General features: G+C 52.0%; 1 protein-coding gene and 1 long non-coding RNA gene across 2 annotated transcripts in view; one reads left to right on the top strand and one right to left on the bottom strand.

The window, feature by feature from the left end:
- The window catches only part of MYT1L (myelin transcription factor 1 like), a 176859-nt gene that overhangs the window by 120124 nt on the left and 35499 nt on the right, over positions 1 to 21236 (bottom strand). The window contains exons 3-6 of the mRNA XM_081576196.1: positions 13516 to 13669; positions 9060 to 9114; positions 8859 to 8892; positions 8633 to 8695 (exon numbers count right to left, since the gene is read on the bottom strand). Coding sequence (XP_081432322.1) covers positions 8633 to 8695; positions 8859 to 8892; positions 9060 to 9114 — 152 coding nt within the window. The 5' untranslated portion in view covers positions 13516 to 13669. The remainder of the gene's footprint in view (positions 1 to 8632; positions 8696 to 8858; positions 8893 to 9059; positions 9115 to 13515; positions 13670 to 21236) is intronic.
- On the top strand, positions 8732 to 10286 carry LOC145541010 (uncharacterized). Its single transcript, XR_014078714.1, has 2 exons — positions 8732 to 9132; positions 9402 to 10286. It is a non-coding gene; the product is annotated as an uncharacterized LOC145541010 (long non-coding RNA).

Below are 21236 nucleotides of genomic sequence, written 5' to 3'. Positions count from 1 at the left end.
GCTTCAGTTTGCTCGAGAAGGACCCTCACGGTGTCTCGTGCCTGTGGCGTTTGTAAGTGGCGGGAAGGAAGGGAGACGCTTGTCTCGGGCCCTGTCCCCTGCTCAGCGCATTGGGGCCCCTGCGCTGCGGGCTCCTGTGAGCGTCTATGTGTCCAGGGTTCTCCCAGGACCCCTCCTCCTGACTCTCTGGCACACGCTCCTGTGCACCCTGCACGTGTGGACGCATGTGTGTATCACTGTCACGAGTAACATACCTTACGTCAAAGGGCGGGTGTCCCTTTGTCCCGAAATATCCCTTCTGCTTGACGACTGTGTGTGCTGTGAACACTCAGCAATTAGACCAACAGAGCGGCTTTGATGCAGCCAATATGGTGATGGGTCATATTCAACCTGGCCACAGAGGTGGCCCTGCACACCTGCCTCTGTGCAATTCCTTAACTAAGCTGTCATTTCTGAAATAAGCAACAGGGTGAGTCTCCAGACAGTTTGAAATTCAGCCCGAGCAATTGCTCGCTCCTTCCTGGTCTCGGGGCGTCTTCTACACGCCCCCACCTCGGTGCTGTGTAGTGACTGGTTAGCTTCCGTTTGCTTTTTGTGCCATCGGCGTGTGTGTTTAGGGATGGTCACCAAGGGCAGGGCCGTGTCAGATGCAGCCCTTGGGTGGCCCGAGGGCCTCTGCACGGCCGCAGAAGTGTCCGCTCACTGCTCCCGGCTCCCAGCACCCATGCGGTCAGGTAGGGCTCCTGACACCAGCGGCCGAGGGGCCAGAGAGACTCTGACGCTCTTGGAGCCCCACCTGGGCCAGAGGAGCCCCACCTGGGCTAGAGGAGCCCTGGACAGTGAAGGTGCTGGGCCCTGATGCTCACCTCTGCTGTCCTTGCAGGCCTGCATTTTTATCATTTGAAATGTAAAGACACTTGTCTACAATGTTCAGGCACAGCGTCCCCCTCAGGGGCTCCCACCCTCCCTGACCCCCTTGGCTGTGGGTCTGGTGAGGCCTCTGCCCCCAGGCTTGGAATGCGAGGTGGGGGGTGGGCAGGTGGCTGGGACAGAGGACGAGAGCCTCTCACCTTCCACCTGGCCCAGAGCATCGCCCGGAATCTGTTCCTCCCTGAGCTCCGGAGGGTCTCAGCCGAGGCTCAGTCTTGGGGGTGGGAGGATGCTGGAGTCCAGCTCACAAGAGGGCACTCATTTAAGAGGAGGAAAGCATGGCTTACCTTTCAAAACATGCCTTTCCCCAGAATTTTCTAGCAATAGCATTGTTTAAAAAATTACCAATCTTCTAAAAACTTACCCTTTTACAAAAAAAATTCTTTCTGACTAAGAAGGAAGTGCTGTAAAAACAATTATCTCATATTATTTGCTGAAGGCAACAAGGACACCTTCTCCCCGCTCCTGGGAACACAGCCGGGCCCTGTCTTGCCAGAAACAAACGCCTGAAACCCTTCCTGTCCTCACACCCTTCAAGCTGCTGCGCTCCTCCTTATGACAGTCTACCCCAAGGAAGGGGCCAGAAGCCACAAAACTATCTGCAAAGATGTTTATCACACCCTTATCTATAACTTGGAAAAATTAAAAACAAAAACTAGATAGCTTCTAGGGACCAGCTCGGGGCCGAGGACCCAGCAGTCAGCAGGGACGCGGGGCTCCTGGTTCGTGATCCCGCAACAGGGTCGGCAGCCCCCAGCCCCAGCCTCAGCCAAGACCCCGTCCACACACCAGCTCTGAAACGTGTTGTCTGGTTACCCGCCGCAGCCCAGCGCAGACGGTGGAGGGAGCCGGTCATCCCTGACCAGAGCCCCACCAACACCCACGTCTGCTGTATGCTCTGAGCTGCTTCAAAGCCATGGTCATACGTTTGCAATCACCAGTCAAGAAATCAGGCAAGATGATAATTCCTTTGTTTCCTCTTAACCAATACAGATTGTAAAGGTGAGCGATTCTCTAAGCCCTTGCCTGAGAATACCTATATCCCTTCTCTTTGAATGCAGTTATTTTAAAAGTATATTTAACTTTATCCAGTGTCAAACATCTGCCCTGAAATGCATCACCTGTTTTATTTACAGTTTTAAACACACTGAATCAGTCACACTGTCTTCTGAAATATGTGACAAACGTGGCCAGGGCCAGCGAGGTGACCACTCGGGCAGAGCTGCTGGAGATGAGCAGCGTACACATTGCTTTCTTGGGATGATGGCCAGGAAGCTTTTTTTTTTTTTTTTAATAGAGGATTTACTGTGACAATAAAGGTGATCTGCCATCGCAGTCCTGAAGTTTGTGTTTGCACGCAGACAATTTATAACAAGGCATCGAGCAACGGCGGGTCTGGGAAACCCAATTGCTCCGAATCTTCACTTCCTACAGACCAGTACCTAGAACTCCACCTTTTTGCTTCTCTGCAACCGTGCATGTAAGCTATCAAATTAACGGGAAAATACGTGCACCATAGCTTCTGATTTATAATATTAGTGACAGTAGGAAGGACAAGCACGTTGTAAAGTTCAGGGATGGGTGATGCCCAGTGATGTCTTATAAAGAATGAAGGAGCTGTGGATGCCCTGGCTCCTGGCTGGGTGGCTGCATGCATGGCATTCTTCGTCCCCGCCCGGTGTGCGCCCTGCTGCACGGCAGCCATGCATTAATTAGAGCATAAACAGACACTGCAGTGTTGCCATGCACCCAAGCGGATCTTCGTTTTTCACATGTGGGGCCCTGCTAATTAAAATCAGCTTCGCAATTAAATGTGGAAAATTGTGTTAAACTTTCAAGGGTGGTTAGAAAAAAATGCAATTATTTTTAGGGTTTTTTAATTTTAATGCAAATGAAAATTCTATCCATGTGAAACCAGTAAACAGGAGGTATAGGGTCCCTATTTCTCTTTCTTCCTCTGTCTCTTCCTCTCTTTTTTGATTATCCAGGCTCCTCTCAGCTGCACGCTGCCATGCTCCACTGTCTCTCCTGGTGCCTGGCTCTGTTCCAAGGCTTTTAGTGAGAGTTCTCTGTCAAGCCATGAATAATACAGCCCCCAGGCTGCCGGCAGCCTCCAAATGAGGCGAGCGTGCATCAGGAAGCAGCCCTCCGCTCCAGCTCCAGAACAGGCTCCCGTGAAGACAGGCAATTATTCACCCGCGGCTGCGCCGTGGCAGTCACACTGGTGGGCGCAAAGGTACATGAGATGGAAAAAATCTGAAGGGGGAACATGTACCGCAAGCCAGAGAGAATCCAATAATTTTCTAATAGGAAAGAAATCTACTGTCTGGAGCTTTTAATTTTAAAGTTTCAGGATAAATTGGGAAGGATTTAAATATAATACCAAGGCCACCAACTGGCTTCTGCAGACTCTGCAGCTGGATCTCAGGTCCACTATCTCACCAGGACCCCGTGCTCAACAAGCAACAACCTCAACAAAACAGCTGTGAGGGGCAGACGCGAATGAAAGCCATTAAACGTCAGAAGTGAATTCAGAGGGTTCACAAACCAGATGATGTGAAGAACAAATCCACATTAGGAACTCCCCCGCGCCCACACACACTCCCCTTCGTTGGAGACTCATAACAAAAATCGCTGTTCAGAAAGAAGTAAGTAAAGCCAGTTACCTTCAATGGTCCAGGATGTATATAACTGCTAAAAGGAAGGCTAAAATTTCAAATTCCTCTACATTGCTTAATGTTTATTAATCTGTGATAGATTTTCTCAGATGTCTTTTTGATGTGGACCATTTTTAAAGTCTTTATTGAATTTATCACAATATTGCTTCTGCTTTATGTTCTGGTTTTTTGGTTGGGAGGCACATGGGAACCTAGAGTGATCCCGACGCGAGACTGAACCCTCAGCCCCTGCCCTGGAAGGTGACCTCTTAACCACTGGATCACCAGGGAAGGCCCACTCTGTGATAGATATTAAGAAATATTATTCCCATCTCTAATTTTCACTAGGAAATTTTATAAAGACTTTAGGACAATAAGGCTTCTCTGGTGCCTCAGATGGTAAAGAATCTGCCTGCAATGCAGGAGACTCGGATTCAATCTCTGGGTCAGGAAGATCCCCTGGAGAAGGACATGGCAACCCACTGCAGTATGCTTGCCTGGAGAATCCCAAGGACAGAGGAGCCTGGGGGGCTTCAGTCCATGGGGTTGCTAAGAGTCAGGCATGACTGAGCAACTAACAAATACTTACAATAGCAGCAGTAGAACAATAAACTAGCCCTGACTTTGACAGTGAATTTAGTATCTATTTATTCACCCCTTTGTAACATCAAGTTGCACTGTATCTTTAACACAAGCATTTTATATCAACTTGGGGACAGAAAATTGTGATTATAAGGCATTAGAATGTTCAATCTCAGTCAAATTTTCAAGAGTAAATTTTGGCAGGAAAGTTTTCACGTCCCACATTCTGGCTATCCTAGTAACAGGTCATGTAATTCTCTGGATTATTAAACAATCTCTTTTTCAGGTACTTGAACCAAATTAAAACAATTACAGATAGAGTGAGCTGGGGCCTCTTGACCCCCTGTCTCCATCCATAAGACACCCGTCTTCAGGCTTCCCAGGTGGTGCTACTGATAAAGAATCTGCCTGCCAATGCAGGAGACACAAGAGACATGGGTTCTATCCCTGGGTTTAGAAGATCCCCTGGAGTAGGAAATGGCAACCCGCTTCAGCACTCTTGCCTGGAGCATCCCATGGACAGGGGAGCCTGGGGGGCTACAGTCCACGGGGTTGTCAAAGAGTGGGATGAGACTGAGCACGCACACAACGCAGGACACGCAGAGACCCCTGTCCCCGAGACGTTCGGTCAGCCGGGACCTCGCACGAGGCAGCTCTCCCTGCTCTTGGTGGGTCCTTGAGGCTCAGGGCCCAGTCTTGGGCTGGCTCTGCGTCCTTCACCCCTCGCCTGCTGGCCGTCTCCCAGCCAACCATCCCAGAGCCCAGCAACTTCCTCAACTCCAGGTTCATGGGCTCCTCCTCCATATCTTTCATTTTCATCCTGCCACCCGGGCTGTAGGCCCAGAAATGCTCTCTTTTCACCCATGGCTGTTTTAGATGCTTACAGGTCACCTGTCTGCCTGCACAGCAGGAACGAGGTGGTCCCAGGAGGAGAGCAGGGATCCAGAATGCCTCTCTCCCTGAATCTGGGTGTCTAAGAACCAGACTCTGGGAACTCACTTAGATGGTGGAGGGTTAGTTTTGCACCTGCAAAGGCAGCTCTGGGATTGGCCCCCACATTTGAGATGCAAACTTTAGCATCTCTCACATAAATACCATTTTAGAAAAGCCGTGTGTACTCAGGGCTGTGGCATGTACGGAGTCAGGTGTGTAAGAGATGTAAGATGTGAATGGAAAGGAAGAGATGGGATTTGCTGTGGACAGAGACTGAGACCGCACTTTGGTTCATGAACAAGAATTACTTCTGGCCTTGATTACGGATTCCATGATGATTTTGCCATAATTATGTGCTAATAATATAGAGCCTAGAAGAGTCAGAGTCATGTGTCTGGACACTGACAACGTTTTGGAAGATAAGCCTGCTGGTTTTGTCCCTGCTCATGTGCATGTGAAAGTGTTAGTCACTCAGTCGTGTCTGACTCTTTACAACCCCCTGTAGCCCACCAGGCTCCTCTGTCCATGGAATTCTCCTGGCAAGAATATTGGAGTGGGTTGCCATTTCCTTCTCCAGGGGATCTTCCCGACCTAGAGATAGAAACCAGTCTCCTGCATCGCAGGCAGATTGTTTACTGTCTGAGTCACCAGGGACGATGACCACATGCATCAGGGCATGAAAATATTGACTGAGCTGGGATCCCTGCGGTCAGTGTGCAGGGATCCAGAGACGGGCCTCGGGTCCAGGAGGGTGGCCCGGAGGAGGAGCGGGTGTGGGGTCTGCATCGGGTACGGAGGCCCCGTCACTGCTCTTCCTCTCCTTCACCCTGACCGATCGGCGACTCAGCACAAAGCGGGACACTGCGTCCAACCCCCTGACGTGCCCTACTGCTGCTGCTGCTGCTGCTAAGTCTCTGGTAAAACCGTTTTCATTTCCCTTATGTTTTCCCTAAATTCTCCCTCTGATTCACCCTTATGTGCAGCCGTGTTATGCTTATCAGGTAGCTCAAACGGTGAACGATTAACACGAACAAATAGCCTAAGTCGATTATCTGTAGTTCAAGGATATAGCTTTTGGATAAGGCAGAACATCCAATGAAATAATATTAGAAGTTTAACTCCCGTCCCTTCTTTTTTTAACCAGGACCGTAAATCATGAATCCCTCGTGAATTCAGACCATTGATGAACTTCACAAGTATCACCCAGTAGCTGCTCCTCCTCTGCCCTCTATTTCCGGTCTCTTATGAACCCACAGCTCTGTCTTCCTTACCCAGGTAAAAAGATACCCATCTCAGCAGCTCCACAGGAAACCAAATCCCCACTGAAGTGGCAAGACCACGGCCCAGGGCCGTGACCACCTCCCAGGGCCACGGCCACCTCCCAGGGACAACCCACTCCAGGATTCTTGCCTGGAAAATCCTACAGACAGAGGAGCCTGGCAGGCTACAGTTCATGGGTTACAAAGAGTCGGACTGAGTGACTAAGCACATACACACGTTAAATAATTCACCCGAAGCCCCCGGGTCATTAGCGGCAAAGGGGAGACTGAGCCCAGTGTCTGTGTTCTGGGACCCCCAATATGCCTTCGGATTCACTATTTACTATTCACTAGTAAAATGGTGGAAATTCCAGTAATTGTATGCATTATGACTCATAGTAAAAATAATGCTATTTTAAATTTATAAATCAAAATTATTTTTGTTTTAAAATTTTCCAGTTTGGCTGCTTCTGTGAATATTCTCTAAAATTTCATCTACTTCGCTCCTGTGCAATTCAGGGCGTTCTGTGCTCTCATCAGCATCACGTCTCAGAGGAGGGTGGAGCCTGGCTGTCTTCAGTTGGCCCAGCCTCAGCCTAAGCACCGTTTTCTAAGCAGGAAGAGGACCCCGGTGTCGGCGTGGGGGGGATGTACACACAGCTAACATCCCACAGGACCCATTGGTCCACAATCATGGGGTGCACCGTGGGTAGAAATACAAAGGCTTGAGTCAATTCTTTGGGAAATTCATGATTTTTCCTGTAAAAGTGTGGTTATGACACCTAATTAAAACTAGCTGACATCTAATTAAAACTTTTTAGCCAAATTTAATCATTCCTTCTAGTAGCAATATGATCATGTTTAACTATTGATTAATCATGAGATGATTGGTCTCCCCAGGTGGAGCTAGTGGTAAAGAACTCGCCTGCCAATACAGGAGATGTCGGAGACCCGGGTTCGATCCCTGGGTCAGGAAGTTCTAATGGAGAACATGGCAATCCACTCCAGTATTCTTGCCTGGAAAATCCCCATGGACAGAGGAGCCTGGTGGGCTATAGTCCATAGGGTTGCAAAGAGTCGGACACGACTGAAGCCACTTAGCAGGCATGAACCCATGAGATGATTCGGGGGAAAAAATTCACTTACAGTTGGCTAACTTGCTTTTCTCCATCGTAAACATAAACCACACAGGTTTTAAAAACAAGATTTTTTAAAAAGAATTTACATATATAATCCTTCATCAAATAGCAAATACTTTAAATAAACCATGTGTTTAAATCAGATAATTAGATAATTTTGCACGATAAGATAATAATATAGTACATTAAATATAATAATTTAAGTCACAAAATTCTCTTAACCATGGCCAGTTGTTCCTCCGGTCTGAAACCGTTTCATCATGGGTGCCCATTAAAATTCCCTGCCTCCCCAAATGCTAGCATGGGGATTTTGGAGTAATTTGTAATTTTCCCTTGATTTTGCTGAAGGACAATCATCATAATTGCTTGATTTCACCGGTAAATTAGCTCTCAGCTGAAAAGGAAATAACGAGCGAGGCCGCCAGGACTGTCGCCTAGGGGCCGGAGCACCTGCTCCCGCACCTGGGCCTGCGTACCTGGGCCCGGCCCCTGGAGGCGGCTCGGCCCGACGACAGGCTCGCAACCTGGGTCCCGAGAGGCGGCCACAGGTGAGCCCTGGCCGGTGCACGCTTCTGACGCATCAGGGCCGCGACCTTCCACGGAGGGGTGAGGCTGCTTCCTACCACAGGGCGGGGGGCCCACGAGACGAGAACCTGCGGGCCAACCTGCCCCTGCCCGTGACGGGTGTGACCCCAGCGCAAGTCCCTCCCGGCCCCGAGCTCCGGGTGTCCCCGCCCCGTCTCCGCCGCAGGCCTGAATCTGGGCTGACGAGCACCGTCACCTGAGCCCTGGAGCCCCTGCGCCCCTGGAGCCTGGCCCCTCCTGCCCAGACCGTGCCCTGCAGCCGCCTGGGACTAGGCCGGGGTGTCCTCCCCCTGGACGGGTGGAGCTCCCGCAGAAAGACCAGGAAGGCCGCCCTTCGCTCTGCCACCCGAGGGTCACCCTCCTGAGCTACGGAGGAGAAAGCGGGGATGAGACACCCCAGCGAGCCGGGGGCGGGGCCGCGCTGACCCCGCCTGCCCCCCGTGTGCGGGCAAACGCTGCCCCAGGAGCCCCGGGTCCGGGACGGACAGGGGAGCCCCGAGGCGGCGCCCGCCAGTCACGCGGCTCCTCGCGGAGACCGAGGCCTTACCTCCTGTGTCGCGCGTACTTTCCGCTGACGTGGCCGCTGCCGTCACAGCCGGGGGTGGGACAGCTGCAAGAGGAACGGACGGGTCACTCAGGTGCCCCTGGACGGTGGGCCGGGGCGGGGACGCGGACACTGCGGGGCGCGGGCGGGCCCGCGGCGTGCGGAAGCCCGCTCTTATCCAGAGGTGCGTGCTCTGAACCGCCGCGGGGCACGCGTGCGGACCACTGACCTGAACAGCTCCTGGATGGCCGGCTCCACGGGAACTGCAGAGAGAAGAAAAGAGACGCTTACTTCTCTTCCATCGCAAGACAGCCTCCCACCCTCGCCACAGACAACCACCCAGAGGGCGGTGTCCAGGCCCAGACCGAGGGCTTCTGCAGGACGGAGGTGACCCCAGCAGGGCCCGGGGAATCAGGAGACACGGACATACCTCGGACCCCTTTGGACCGCGTGCGATGCCGCTTCTCCTCAGCGTCCACCTCCATCTGCGGGGAGAGAAGGCGGTCAGTGTGCTCCCTGCTGGGGACTTAGGGACAGTGTCCCTCTGTGAGGGGGTGGTCGGCCGCTGGGGAAGGGGCCAGGCAGTCTGGACGCGATGTTTAAAAATAACAAGCAAGACCTGGGTGCTGCAGGGGCCCTGCGGGGGGAAGACTTTGATGAGGACACATGCGGGTCAGTCAGCCTGAGTTGTACTTGTGCGACTATAATAGACAGTGAGGAGGTTTGCAGGAAGGAAAGAGATGCACATATAATGTCCGCCTTCTCCTTGTAGCTGAAGCTTAACCTGGTCAGCGACCTACGGGGGAAGTGGGGTGTGTCAGAAGGACATGCTTTCTCGAGGTGGCTACTCTCACTGTGGTCTAGTCCTGGGGGCGATTGCAGCCACCTTGGTCTGAGCCATCAGGACGCTTTCCAGGGTCACGGCCCCTCCAGGTGGTCGTGGCAGGACTTACACTCGGAGGTTGCAGGGTGTCTCCGTCTATAACCTTGCACGATCCTCACACATTTCTGTAAGGGTGGCACCTAAGATCATCCGTGTGGCAGCTTTGGTGCAGGGCCCCGAAAATCGCTACTGTCTACACTTCCTCCTTGAGTCAAGAACACACTGCTGGACAGGTGAATGCAAGTAATTTAAACACAGCAAAATCGCTCATTGTAGAACTTCACAGCGCATCAGAAGGGTCAACAAGAGATGAGCAGTAAAGACAACAGCTCCTCTCACCAGATCTCACTCTGGCCTGGGTCATTTGTCACCCTGTCCAGCAGGAGATGGGGCTTCAATCCCTGGGTTGGGAAGATCCCCTGGAGACGGAAATGGCAACCCATTCCAGTATTCTTGCCTGGAAAATCCCATAGACAGAGGAGTCTGGCAGGCTACAGTCCGTGGGTAGGAAAGAGTTGGACGCGACTGAAGCGACTGAGCGCGCACACACGCCCCGGTGTGGCCAGAGCTGCATTCCAGGTGGAAGACGGGGGCGTGGTAAAGTCTCACGTGTGCAGGGGGGTGGGGGAGGGAAGGACTGGGAGCATGGGATTGGTAGACGCAGACTGTCATACTAATGTATGGCATAGACAGACAACAAGGTCCTATTTAATAGCTCAGGAAACTGCGTTCAATATCGTATGATAAACCATAAAGGGAAGCAATGTGAAATTAACCTGTCTATTCTCTATTTATCTATATCTATAACCAAGTCATTTTGCTATATAGCAGAAATTAATTGGGCTTCCCTCGTAGCTCAGTAGGTAAAGAATCTGCCTGCAATGCAGGAGACCTGGGTTCAATTCCTGGATTGGGAAGATCCCCTGGAGAAGGAAATGGCAACCCACTCCAGTATTCTTGCCTGGAGAACCCCATGGACAGAGGAGCCTGGTGGGCTACAGTCCATGCATGGGGTAGCAAGAGTCGGACACGACTTAGTGACTAAACCACCACCAACGGAAATTAATACAAGTAACTCAGCTGTACTCCAACAAAATTTTTAAAAAATTAAAATAAAATAAGAGATACCACGTATGCAGAGTTTACCTCCTCCACAATTTATGACAAGAAACATCAGAATCCGGGAGAAAACTAGTTAGACTCCTGGGACTCTGCTAGCTGACGTTACAGAAAGACCCTGTGGACCTGCTGTTGGAGCAAAGCTTCAGCAAAGTGAGGCTCGGCAGAGAATCCCGAGAGCACAAGGGCATCTCTAGCCTGAACCTTCATACTTACTGACCAACAAATGCCTACTGGTCACTCTGTGTGCAGGGTAATAAAGATACATATAATAAAAAGCACAAGCTCATTTAGTGTTTGAAGTGTGTGCTGAGTTTTAAGGGAAAACTTCAGGTTTCAGGTTAAAAAAAGGGCTGGGGCAGATGTTTCAGGCGAGGGAACAGGATGTGCAAAGGCCCTGGGCGCTCGGGGTTACTGGGGGTGCGGACCTCACAGAGCTTCAGAGGGACATGGCCAGTCACGCCATGGAGGGGGAGACTACCCCCTTGTCACTGATGCTCCTGCAGCACCTGAAACAAGCCTGGACTATGACCTGGGGTGTGTGGGGGACATGTCACCATAGGGTGTTGAGGCCATCGCTCTGTGAGTGTGAGGTCGGAAACCTTGGCTCACTTGCTAATTGCTTGAATGGCTGCCTAAGAACTGTTCTGTGTTTCACGTTTAGGTTTTAATCCTTTTTCATATATATTGGGGACAAACTTATTTTCTTCTAGGTGGATGGTTAATCCTGCAACTAACCCCTCAGTTAATAAATACCAGCCCCCCACTAACATGCGCCTCCTGTTATGGGAAGGTTCCATCCCCGCTGGTCCCTCTGTGGACCGCTGTGTTTATTCCAGGGCCAGCCCTGTTTGAATTCCCGGCTCTGGAGTGTGTTTTGCTCTCTGAGAAATAAGCCTCCGTTAACACTGGGATAAACATACACACATGACTATATATAAAGCAGATAACCAGCAAGGACCTACTATATAGCACAGGGAACTGAATTCCATATTTTGCAGTAACCTATAAGGGAACAGAATTTGAAAAAGAACACATATGTATGTATGTATAACTGAGTCATTTTCTGTACACCCCAACACAATATTGTAAATTAACTAAGAAATTGTTAGTCGCTCAGTCACGTCTGACTCCTGTGACCCCACAGACTGTGTACCCCCAGGCTCCTCTGTCCATGGGATTCTCCAGGCAAGAATACTGGTGTGGGTAGCCATTCCCTTCTCCAGGGGATCTTCCCAACCCAGGGATTGAACTCGAGTCTCCTGCATTGCAGGCGGATTCTTTACTGTCTGAGCCACCAGGGAAGCCCCAACTATACTTCAGTTCAAAGAATATATATATATATGTATAGAATAAGCCTCCTCTCTGTGACGGCTGCAGGAGATACTTGCAGAGACCACGCCTAGTGAAGCGCCGGGGGGCAGACGTGAAGCCCAGGGGGGTCTCCTCCTTCAGCCAGGGGGACTGCCAAGTGAAACAGTGACACAGAGGCACACTCGCCTCTCACGCCTGTTTCGATGTCCAGAAACTGCCAGAGAGGCTCAGGTTCGGCCAGGTGCGCACAGTGCAGGGTATGAAACGTGCAGGGGTTTACACTCCCCAGGTCAACACCGGGAGTGCGGGCGAGGCCCCAACCCCTGCAGGTCCCCTGCCCCGTGACCACCCTGCCGATGGTCACCTGGCCTTTTCCATCAGAAGTTGAGGCAAGCTATGCTTTGAATTTGCTCTTTGGGCGGGTCTGAGACCTGAGCTGTAGGAGCTTTGCTGGTGACGCGGGAATAGTTGTATGCAGGCTTTCTGACTTACGTGCTCTGGACTTCCCTGGGCCTGGGGAAGGGGCAACCGGGTACCACCGCCTGGGTTTCTGATTCTCTCTCTAGTGAGTCATGCTTAGAAAAATCACATGAAGGAACTATTTCAGCATACATTTAAAAAATTTTTAAGCCCAATGTTTATTTTAAAAATAAAGAGAGGTTTTTGGGGGAGCTTTAAATAGTTTTATACTTAAAGCCTAAAATGTAAGAAATTTACTTTTGAATCAATGAAAGTCATAGAACGACTCAGTGAATTGTGTTGTAAACTGTGAACTTTACATCTGGAATCAGGCCTTATTTTATTATTTGATCCCCACAGTAAAAGGCGCACTGGTCAGGTTGAGCCTTAATAAAGATAACAGAATATTAACTGCGTCAAAAAGCTGCACATTCATGGATTCTGTCAAGCTTTGGAGGCTGAGCAACCTCCAGGGCACAGCCATGCCTCCGGGAGGGGCTGGACATGGGGTCCAAGAGCGTGGGGACCATCGCGGTCCTAACCCGCGTTCCCCACCGTCATGCACTCTCCCTCTGCAGAGATGGGGAGAAGGGACCCTCAGGCTGCAGCCTCCACGGTGGGCAGCTCAGACTTGACCCAGAGCCCGAGCTCCCAGCTCCCTCCTCCACTCCCCAACCACTCACAAGCAGGAGATGCTTTGTCATCAGCCATTAGCCAGCCCTGCCTCTCACCCGCTGCCCCCAACCTACGGCGGCTCACTGCCCTAGTATCATCAGGGAGGGAGGAAGCAGCAGGCGGCAGCGGGAGGTGTGTGGCGGTGGGATCGTCAGGAAAGGTGTAATGAAGAGAAACGAGGTGCTTCTGGCACCACCAAGCTTGCAGATCAAGCTGAGTGGAGCCGTTCCCGCCAGCTGCCCTGTCCCCGGTCTCCGTCTCCTAGGTAACCGAGACCTGGCTCCACGCACAGCTTCACATGATGGAAGCTGCTTCCTCATCTCAATGCAGACTCTGGGAAGTTTGGGTTCACAAGAAATCTACCAGGAAAGATCAGCGAGAATCAGAGATGATGGACGTAGGCATCCTTGAGTAGCGGCCGGGGGAGCGGGGTTACCTTGCAGGAAGTCTTCTCTCCCAGGAATGGAGGCAGCGTGACTCCGTGGGCAGGACACAGGCCCACAGTCAGGTCTCTCTGCTCTGGTCCGGGTCCTCCCCAGCCTGCGACTGTGGCGAAGTCACTTAATTTCTCTGTGCCTCGATTTCTCCATCTACAAAACAGGGACCACACGGTAAAGCACCTCATGGCTTCATGATGACACCAGGAGGGCACGTGAGTAGAGAATGTGCCCTCTGCAGTCACCACGGACCTGCCCGCTTTCCCCAGGGACCGTGTCTGCTGTCCTGTCCATGGACAAAGGCCCCGAGAGAAGCAGCCTTCTGGACCTGGGGCTGCTGCTTAGACTCCGAGACAGGGTCTCCCCGGGGTTGTCTGGGAAGACTTGTTCCCTGTTAGCCAAGTCATCTGTGCAGACTGGGGGACACTCTGGCCAACTGAGAAGGTTCTAGAACTCCTGGTCCGGGGGACCAGTGCCCAGCCCTCCAGGCCTCCTTACTGGATTCTCCTCTCCATGTCTGGGGCAGAAGCAGCCCCCTGTGCACGGCAGGGTCGTTCCAAACCAGAATCTGAGGGTGACCCTTGTTTATTTCCTCTGTGACTTCTCCAGGGGGCTCAGGGGCTATCAGACAAGGCCGGTCTCTGTGATGTCTGTGGAGCCCGGGGACTTCGGTCAGCAGCACTTTCTTGTCCATCACATCATTTACCCGTCAACCAAATGACCCTAACTTTCTGAGTGAAGAAACCCACACTCTGAGAAGTCCAGACACTTACTCAAAGCTTGGCAGTTAACTGTTGGGAGAGCCTTGGAGAGTCTGCACACTCTTGCCTGAAGGTCTAGGACTGTCCCACGGCGGCTGGGTGTTCACACCTCCCCCTCCCCCACCAGGCAGGGGCTGTCCCAGGGCTGCCGGGTGTTCACACCATCCCACCCAACCCCCACCAGGCAAGGACTGTCCCAGGGCTGCCGGTGTTCACACTGTATCCCCCCCACCCCCCACCAGGCAGGGACTGTCCCAGGGCTTCCGGGTGTTCACACCGTCCCACCCAACCCCACCAGGCAGGGACTGTCCCAGGGCTGCCGGGTGTTCACACTGTACCCCCTAACCCCCCACCAGGCAAGGACTGTCCCAGGGCTGCTGGGTGTTCACACCACCCCCTCCCCACCCCACACCATGGGGAGAACTGGAGGGTGGAGACCAGGACCGGGAATCTGAGTCCCAGGGTCCCAGATGAGCCTTCGGGTGGTGACTTTCACCCGAAAGTGTTTCACCCCAACAGCTGCCGTGGACACTCGCTCACACTGGTTCATCTTTCCAAACGGCTCACTGCCGCTCACTCCTATTTTATAGGAGCTGAAAACCTCTCAGCACACTAACCGGCTTGTCATAGACAATAGCAAAATGCTCAAGTGGGACGTCAACTAGGCATTTGGGTCGCTGTCCTTGGAATTCAGCCATCCTTCCTGTTACCTGGGAGCCCATCACCCCATCTACTTCCATTGACCTTAGGGCTGAGCCGTAAATCCTTCCCTTTTACACTTAATCTTCCCAAGGCCTGATTTCATCACACAGACAAGGACTAAGAGTCTGCACCTCTGTGTCTTGACAGGAACCCAAGGACACAGACAACAGAGGATTTAAACTCGTAAATTCCCAGAAAGAGAAAGGAATTGGACCAGATTTGTCTTCCTTCTTTTCAACTTTGCCATTTAGAACAAAAGCACATCCCCCCACCCTCTCCTTGGAATACCTTCCCCCAGACTTTCCTGCTTCATCTGTCTCAGGGCTCAGCCCTCGGGTCCCCAAGACTCCGGAGCAGCCACATCACCCGTCTTTGTCTTGGGTGCTGCACCCGGGGCTGGTTAGCACGGCTTTGTTGATAGAGAAAAGAACAAGGAAGCGAGGGACAGCAAAAGGAAGACAGTGCCCCTGTGGACCTGTGCAGGAGGAATTCTCAATCTAACCGAGCAGATTGTGCTATACAAGCTACCAGTAAAATGTCTAATGGTTAAAAGATTTGAAGTCAGATGGACGTGGCTCACAAAAGCACTACCACTTACCTCCTCATAATCTGAGCTCATTGTTCATAAGCATGAATTTCCTGGAATTTTTCAATCTCTAAATTAGATAATATACAAGAAGAATCTAGCTAACCATAAAGGCTCAGTGAATGGTAGCATGTTTACATGTATATCTATTTACCAAAATGCCTACATAATATCTCTGACTTCCACTTTCTCATTTATAGCCACAGTGATGTAAATAGCTCCTAAATGGGGATGTCTTTAATTAACTAGCACTTCTAGGGGGCTCACTCGCCTGAACTCTGCTAGACTTGGGTGATTCAGTATAAAACAAGATAGGTAAGACACTGCTATGTGAGTTTAACAGAAGAACAGAAGAAAGAAAAATGAAGAGTTAGGATCAACACAGTGGCACCTGTAATGTGCAAAAACCAATTTATTTTGGGTGTAAAGAAAAAGAGAAAGGATGAAAGAACCGAAAAAAAAAAAAAAAAAACCCAAAACTTTAAAACAGTAGGTTTGGGTAAAATAGAAATTCCATACCTATCATTACAATAGGTACTGGTAACACCAGTGATTGAGAAAACATAGCATCACCTACTGAAGGCTTCCCTGGTGGCTCAGATGGTAAAGAATCCACCTGCAATGCAGAGACATGGGTTCGATCTCTGGGTTGGGAAGATCCCCTGGTGTCCAAAGGGGTGAGGGGCAGGCAAGGCCTTGAGAGCCCCCTTGAGAAGGGAATAGCCACCCACTCCAGTCTTCTTGACTGGAGGATCCCATGGATGGAGGAGACTGGCAGACTACAGCCCATGAGGTCACAGAGTCAGACACGACCAAGCAACTAACACTTTCACTTTTCAAATCTACTAAAACCCAGATTAAAACAAGTTAATACATTGACAACACAGTCAGTTTTGAAACTGTGACATATGCAGATGTTGGCCTTTCTAAAAGAAATTGTTTTATCACACTATAGCTATAAGCAGCAAATATTCAACTCAGTGTGAGTAACATTATCAAGAAATACACATATAAGTAGCTCATAACATTTAAAAATTAAACAATTAAGTTATATATGAACACGTGGCAAGCAGACAGTTAATTATGGGTCAGCTGTTACTCTCAGCATAAATTATACTGGGTTTGAGATTCTGGTTTGCTCCAGTTGTCACAGAAAACTGCAGCATAGCTGTCTACGGGCGTATGCTCTGGAAGCCACAGAGTCGTGCTGCGGAGCATGTGGGAGAGCAGAGGTGACAAGGCCACGGAGCCCCTGGAGGCCGCACGATGATGTCATTAAACTAGGAGGCGGCTCCCTGCGACTGGACCCGAGTCTCTGCTGCAGGAAGACAGGGGTTCCTGCCCTGGGACAGGCCGAGTTCCACCCACACCGACCCCCCTGAGGCCATGGCCAGGTCAGGCGTCCTGCCCAGGTGCAGCCAGGATTCAGAACTGAACTGATTCCCTCTTCGCAGAAGCCAAGCTTGTTATTTTTTTTTTTTCTTTAACATTAAAAGTCAACAGCATTGCTTTTTGGTCTTTTCCCTAAGATCAAGTGTAAAAGTCAGTGGCAGACATTCCCTCTGGGACATTTATTTTAGGAAATCAAACTCTCAGAGTGATTATTATTATTATTTTTTTTGCTCTTGAAAAACATGCATCACAAGTGTCTGCCCTGAGCACGTGCAAGGAGGAGACCCCGCTCCCAGAGGGGCTCTCAAGGCCTTGCCTGCCCCTCCTGCTCTGGACGCCAGGCAGGGTGAGGCCAGCTCCCTGGGTTTCTGCTCCAGCTTGTGGACCAGTGCGGGCATTCCGCCCTTGCCCTCGCCCTGACCCTGGGCGTGTGGCTCATGAGGGAACCCGCTCTCCGCTCCTGCTGCTCAGCACTCAGCGCACACACGGCCTGAAGCCCGCTGGTTGCTGAGAAAATGCTTCTTCCTTCTCTTGTAACGTCTCCTTCTTCATCTTTACTGTGTGTGTGTGTTTAATGTCTACTAAATGTGTTTAAATTGTCACATGTATCCTCCTGACAGGGCTTTCCCAGTAGCCAAGCAAGCAGGAGACCCAGGTTCGATCCCTGGGTCGGGAGGATCCCCTGGAGGGGGGCCTGGCAACCCACCCCAGTGCTCCTGTCTGAAGGATCCCATGGACGGAGGAGCCGGGAGGGCTACAGTCCACGGGGTCACGAAGAAATGGACAGGACTGAAGTGACTTAGCAGGTAGCACTCACGCATCCTGCTGATAAGTAGATCTTATTACGCTTGGCTTTTTCTTTTTTTTTTTTTTCATTCTTTATCTTTCTTCTCCATCTTTCAGAAAGTTTTTCCAAATATATCTTTCAGTTCTTCAATTGCATTTTAAAATTTCAAGAGTCCTATTTTATATGCCCAAATTGGCTTTTGTCTCAGTTACATGTTTGCATTTATTTTGCTGATTGTTTGTCTTTGCAAGAGGACCATCTCTCTCCTCAGACTCAGTCCCTGTCCCCCTCTGGGTGAAGCGAGGGCAGCCCCACCGATAGGCGGGCTCGGGGGTCCTCACTGTGTTCTCACGGCATCTCATGATCCTTTTTATCCCAAACTTACATCATTTATTCACGCATCTCATTCACATCTTCTCCTTTGTGCCTTTTCTTATTTCCGACAGAAAATACATTATCACTTGGTACTGTTACAGTTTGCTTTCTCATCTGTTTGAAGTGGTGCAAAACCCTCCTTCCATATTTTGGGCATTCATAGGAAACAGTGCACAGAGGCCATTTAACGCCCCAGCTTCTCAACAGTCCTTCGAAAGAGCCTCTTCAGTCCCTTCTGCCGATGAAGCACCACCAGACAAGGTCGGAGCAGCCCCGTGGTGACCCCAGCAACAGTGTGGCCACTGTAGTCTGACCAGGCCAGACGAGAGGGGGAATCACAAAATGGCCACGAGGCTGGTGACACGGACGCACTGCACATCCTTCCATGAGGCCAACCGAGAAAGAAGCGCTTGCACTTACTGTGGTTCAGCTGGAGCCTGGTGAGGATTAAGTGCCCTGATCCTCCAGAAACTAGGTGTGGGGAGGGTGTCCCGGCAGGGGTCTGTGGAGTGCTGGGGCCGGCAGGGACAGAGCCAGCCAGAATCACTGCTCAGGGGCCCCCGGCGGGAGTCAAACCCTGGGTGGGTGGGATGTCGGAGCAGGGAGGAGGCTGGGGAGAGGGCTGGGGAAAGAGAGTGAGGGGCAGGGGCGGGCAGGGCCCTCAGGGAGGCTGGCCTGGAGGCCCCCGGCAACCTCGGCGGACCAGCGGGGACTCCCCCTCCTGCCTCTCAAGCCCCACCCAAGCCGGATGGGGGCTGAGCAGGAGGACGCTCGCCACCCACTCTGGGCCGACCTGCTCCCCCGGGGCACCCAGCAGGACGATGGCTCGAGGCACAGGATTCTGCAGAAGTCAAGGGGATCTGGGACCTCGTAGGACGGCTGCCGCAACTGCTGATGGCCAGGCGGCTGCCAGGGGAGGGGGGCGACTTACGTGCAGGCAGAGTTTAAGGACAAGAGAAGAAAAAATAATGTTAGAGTCAAGAGCGAGAAGCGGGCCTGGTGGATAATAATGTGGGCTGGACCTATGCTTACGTTAATATTTATTGACTTATTGGTACAATATAAAAGCTTGAAGCCACACAGGACCAGCTGTCGAGTGCATCCCACGTGTCTGATTCCCCCGAGTCAGTCTCAGCTCTGACATTCAGACGCTGAGCAGCCAGTTACCTCTGGTTAGGGCAGCCCCTGACTGTCGCGGTGTGGATTTCAGGACACAGATGGCAATTACGGAGCATCTACCTGCTTAAATGATCTGAAGGGGGTGGTGATAAAGAGTTCACAGGCCCCCCGGCAGCTGACACCTGCCCTTTGAGGAGCAGGTGTGCGTCACCTGGGGCCAAGCCGGATCCGTGTCCCAGGAGGAAGACCAGCAGCTGCTGTTTAGCTCCGAGGCCCCAGGACTTAGCGCCGAGTCACCACGGGAGCATCCCTGAGGCTTCTCTTCCCCGAGCACACCCGACAGAGACCACGTCTCTCTCCCGCCCACTCCCCACCTTCTCCTCCCGGCAGGCGGCCCCTGGGACGACGAGAGCAGCTTTATTCCCGGCAACATGGAAGGCGGTGGGTTTCTCACTCATCCTCTTTCCAGAGCAAGTGGGGTGAGCGAGTCGGTCTTTGTCAAACAGCCTCGGGTTCTGCCTTGATCAGTGACCCCCCAGGCCTGAGGTCTGTGGACCCAGCTGCTCCGAGTCCCGGGTTCTCTTCCTGACGTGGGTCTAATTCCTGCCTGTTAGGTGGTGGGAAATTAAATGAGGTGACGGCTAAGATGCCCAGCACAAGACCCACGTAGGACCGGCTTTCTCTGCTGTGGAATCACCATCATCAGCATCAAGGTCTGTAAACGTCTCACTCAACCTGACTGCCAGGGTTGAGTTGGGTCTCAAAAGGTTGTGGGTGGAAGTCCCAGTCCTGGGACCTGGGAGCGTGACCTTGACTGTAACCAGAGCTGCTGCAGGCCAAGTGAGGGTGAGGACTCACAGGGTAGGGTGGGCCCACTCCAGCATCACTGGTGTTCCTATAAAAAGGGGAACTTGGACACAGCGATGCCGGCAGGGAGAGGGTCTTGTGACCGTTACTCAGGGCTCTGGCGATGCATCTACAAGGACACTGAAGGTCGTCAGCAAAGCCCAGAAGCTGGAGGAGGGGCCTGGGGCACCTCCTCCTCCTCATGGCCTCGGAAGGAACCAGCCCAGCCTGCGCTTGGGTCCCGGGTACCAGTCCGTCCTCCAAACAGTGAGACACTGACCCTGTTGTTTAGGCCCAGGGCTGCCCCAGCCTCTGAGCACACGCATGGGTCTCCTGGCTCCGCCCCTCGGCCGCTCAGCCAGGCTGGCCCACTGGGGAACGCGTTTCCAACACTGGGATCCCAGGACTCTGGCCCCACCCCACCTGACCCCTCTTACTCCCTTCCCAGCTCTTACTTCAAAGCCACTACTGATAACCTCTTTGGGGGCTGTTCACTCTGATGGAGCTAAAGGTCAAAGGTCACAGTCACATCCAACCATGAGGCCCGTGACCCCGGCTCCACCTTCCAGGCTGAGGGGCATTTTAGGCAAATTTCAGATTGCTCTTAAACCCTCAGATCAGGCCCAAGAAACTGTCCAGCTGTCTCTGTGGAATGGTGGGATGTGACCTGCAAATAGTACATCTTGGAATATCATTTTTTTTATCTTTCTTTCCCACAGTTCCTTGTCAGTCTGAGCCTTCTCCATGACCCAAGGGAGGATTAAGTTCTATAGTGGGAACCTAGACTGAGATAAATCAGGCGGCACACAGGAGTTGTGGCTTCCACAGTGAATCCCTGAGGGTCAGAGCCGGATCACGGCGTGGAGAGAGGGGGCTTGGGTGCAGGTCCGCAGTGGTGGTGGGGGTGGAAGGGCCTCAGGGGGACAAGGCAGGGACGCCAGGGCAGAGGGCCTGAGGCATTTCTGTGGCCCTGGGTGAGCTCTGTGCAGGCGCGAGCCTCTGGGAAAGGCTGGACCACACCCGCGTGTCCTGAGAGACCCTCAGATTCTCTTGCTGCGTCAGTTCAGTTCAGTTCAGTCACTCAGTTGTATCCGAGTCTTTGTGACCCCATGAACCGCAGCACACCAGGCCTCCCTGTCCATCACCAACTCC

The sequence above is a fragment of the Giraffa tippelskirchi genome, chromosome 1, assembly GCF_054371585.1.
Source record: "Giraffa tippelskirchi isolate mGirTip1 chromosome 1, T2T-mGirTip1v1.2.pri, whole genome shotgun sequence".
Classification (NCBI taxonomy): Eukaryota; Metazoa; Chordata; class Mammalia; order Artiodactyla; family Giraffidae; genus Giraffa; species Giraffa tippelskirchi.
The sequence above is the reverse complement of the archived record's forward strand: the minus strand, read 5'-3'. Positions and strand labels throughout refer to the sequence as shown.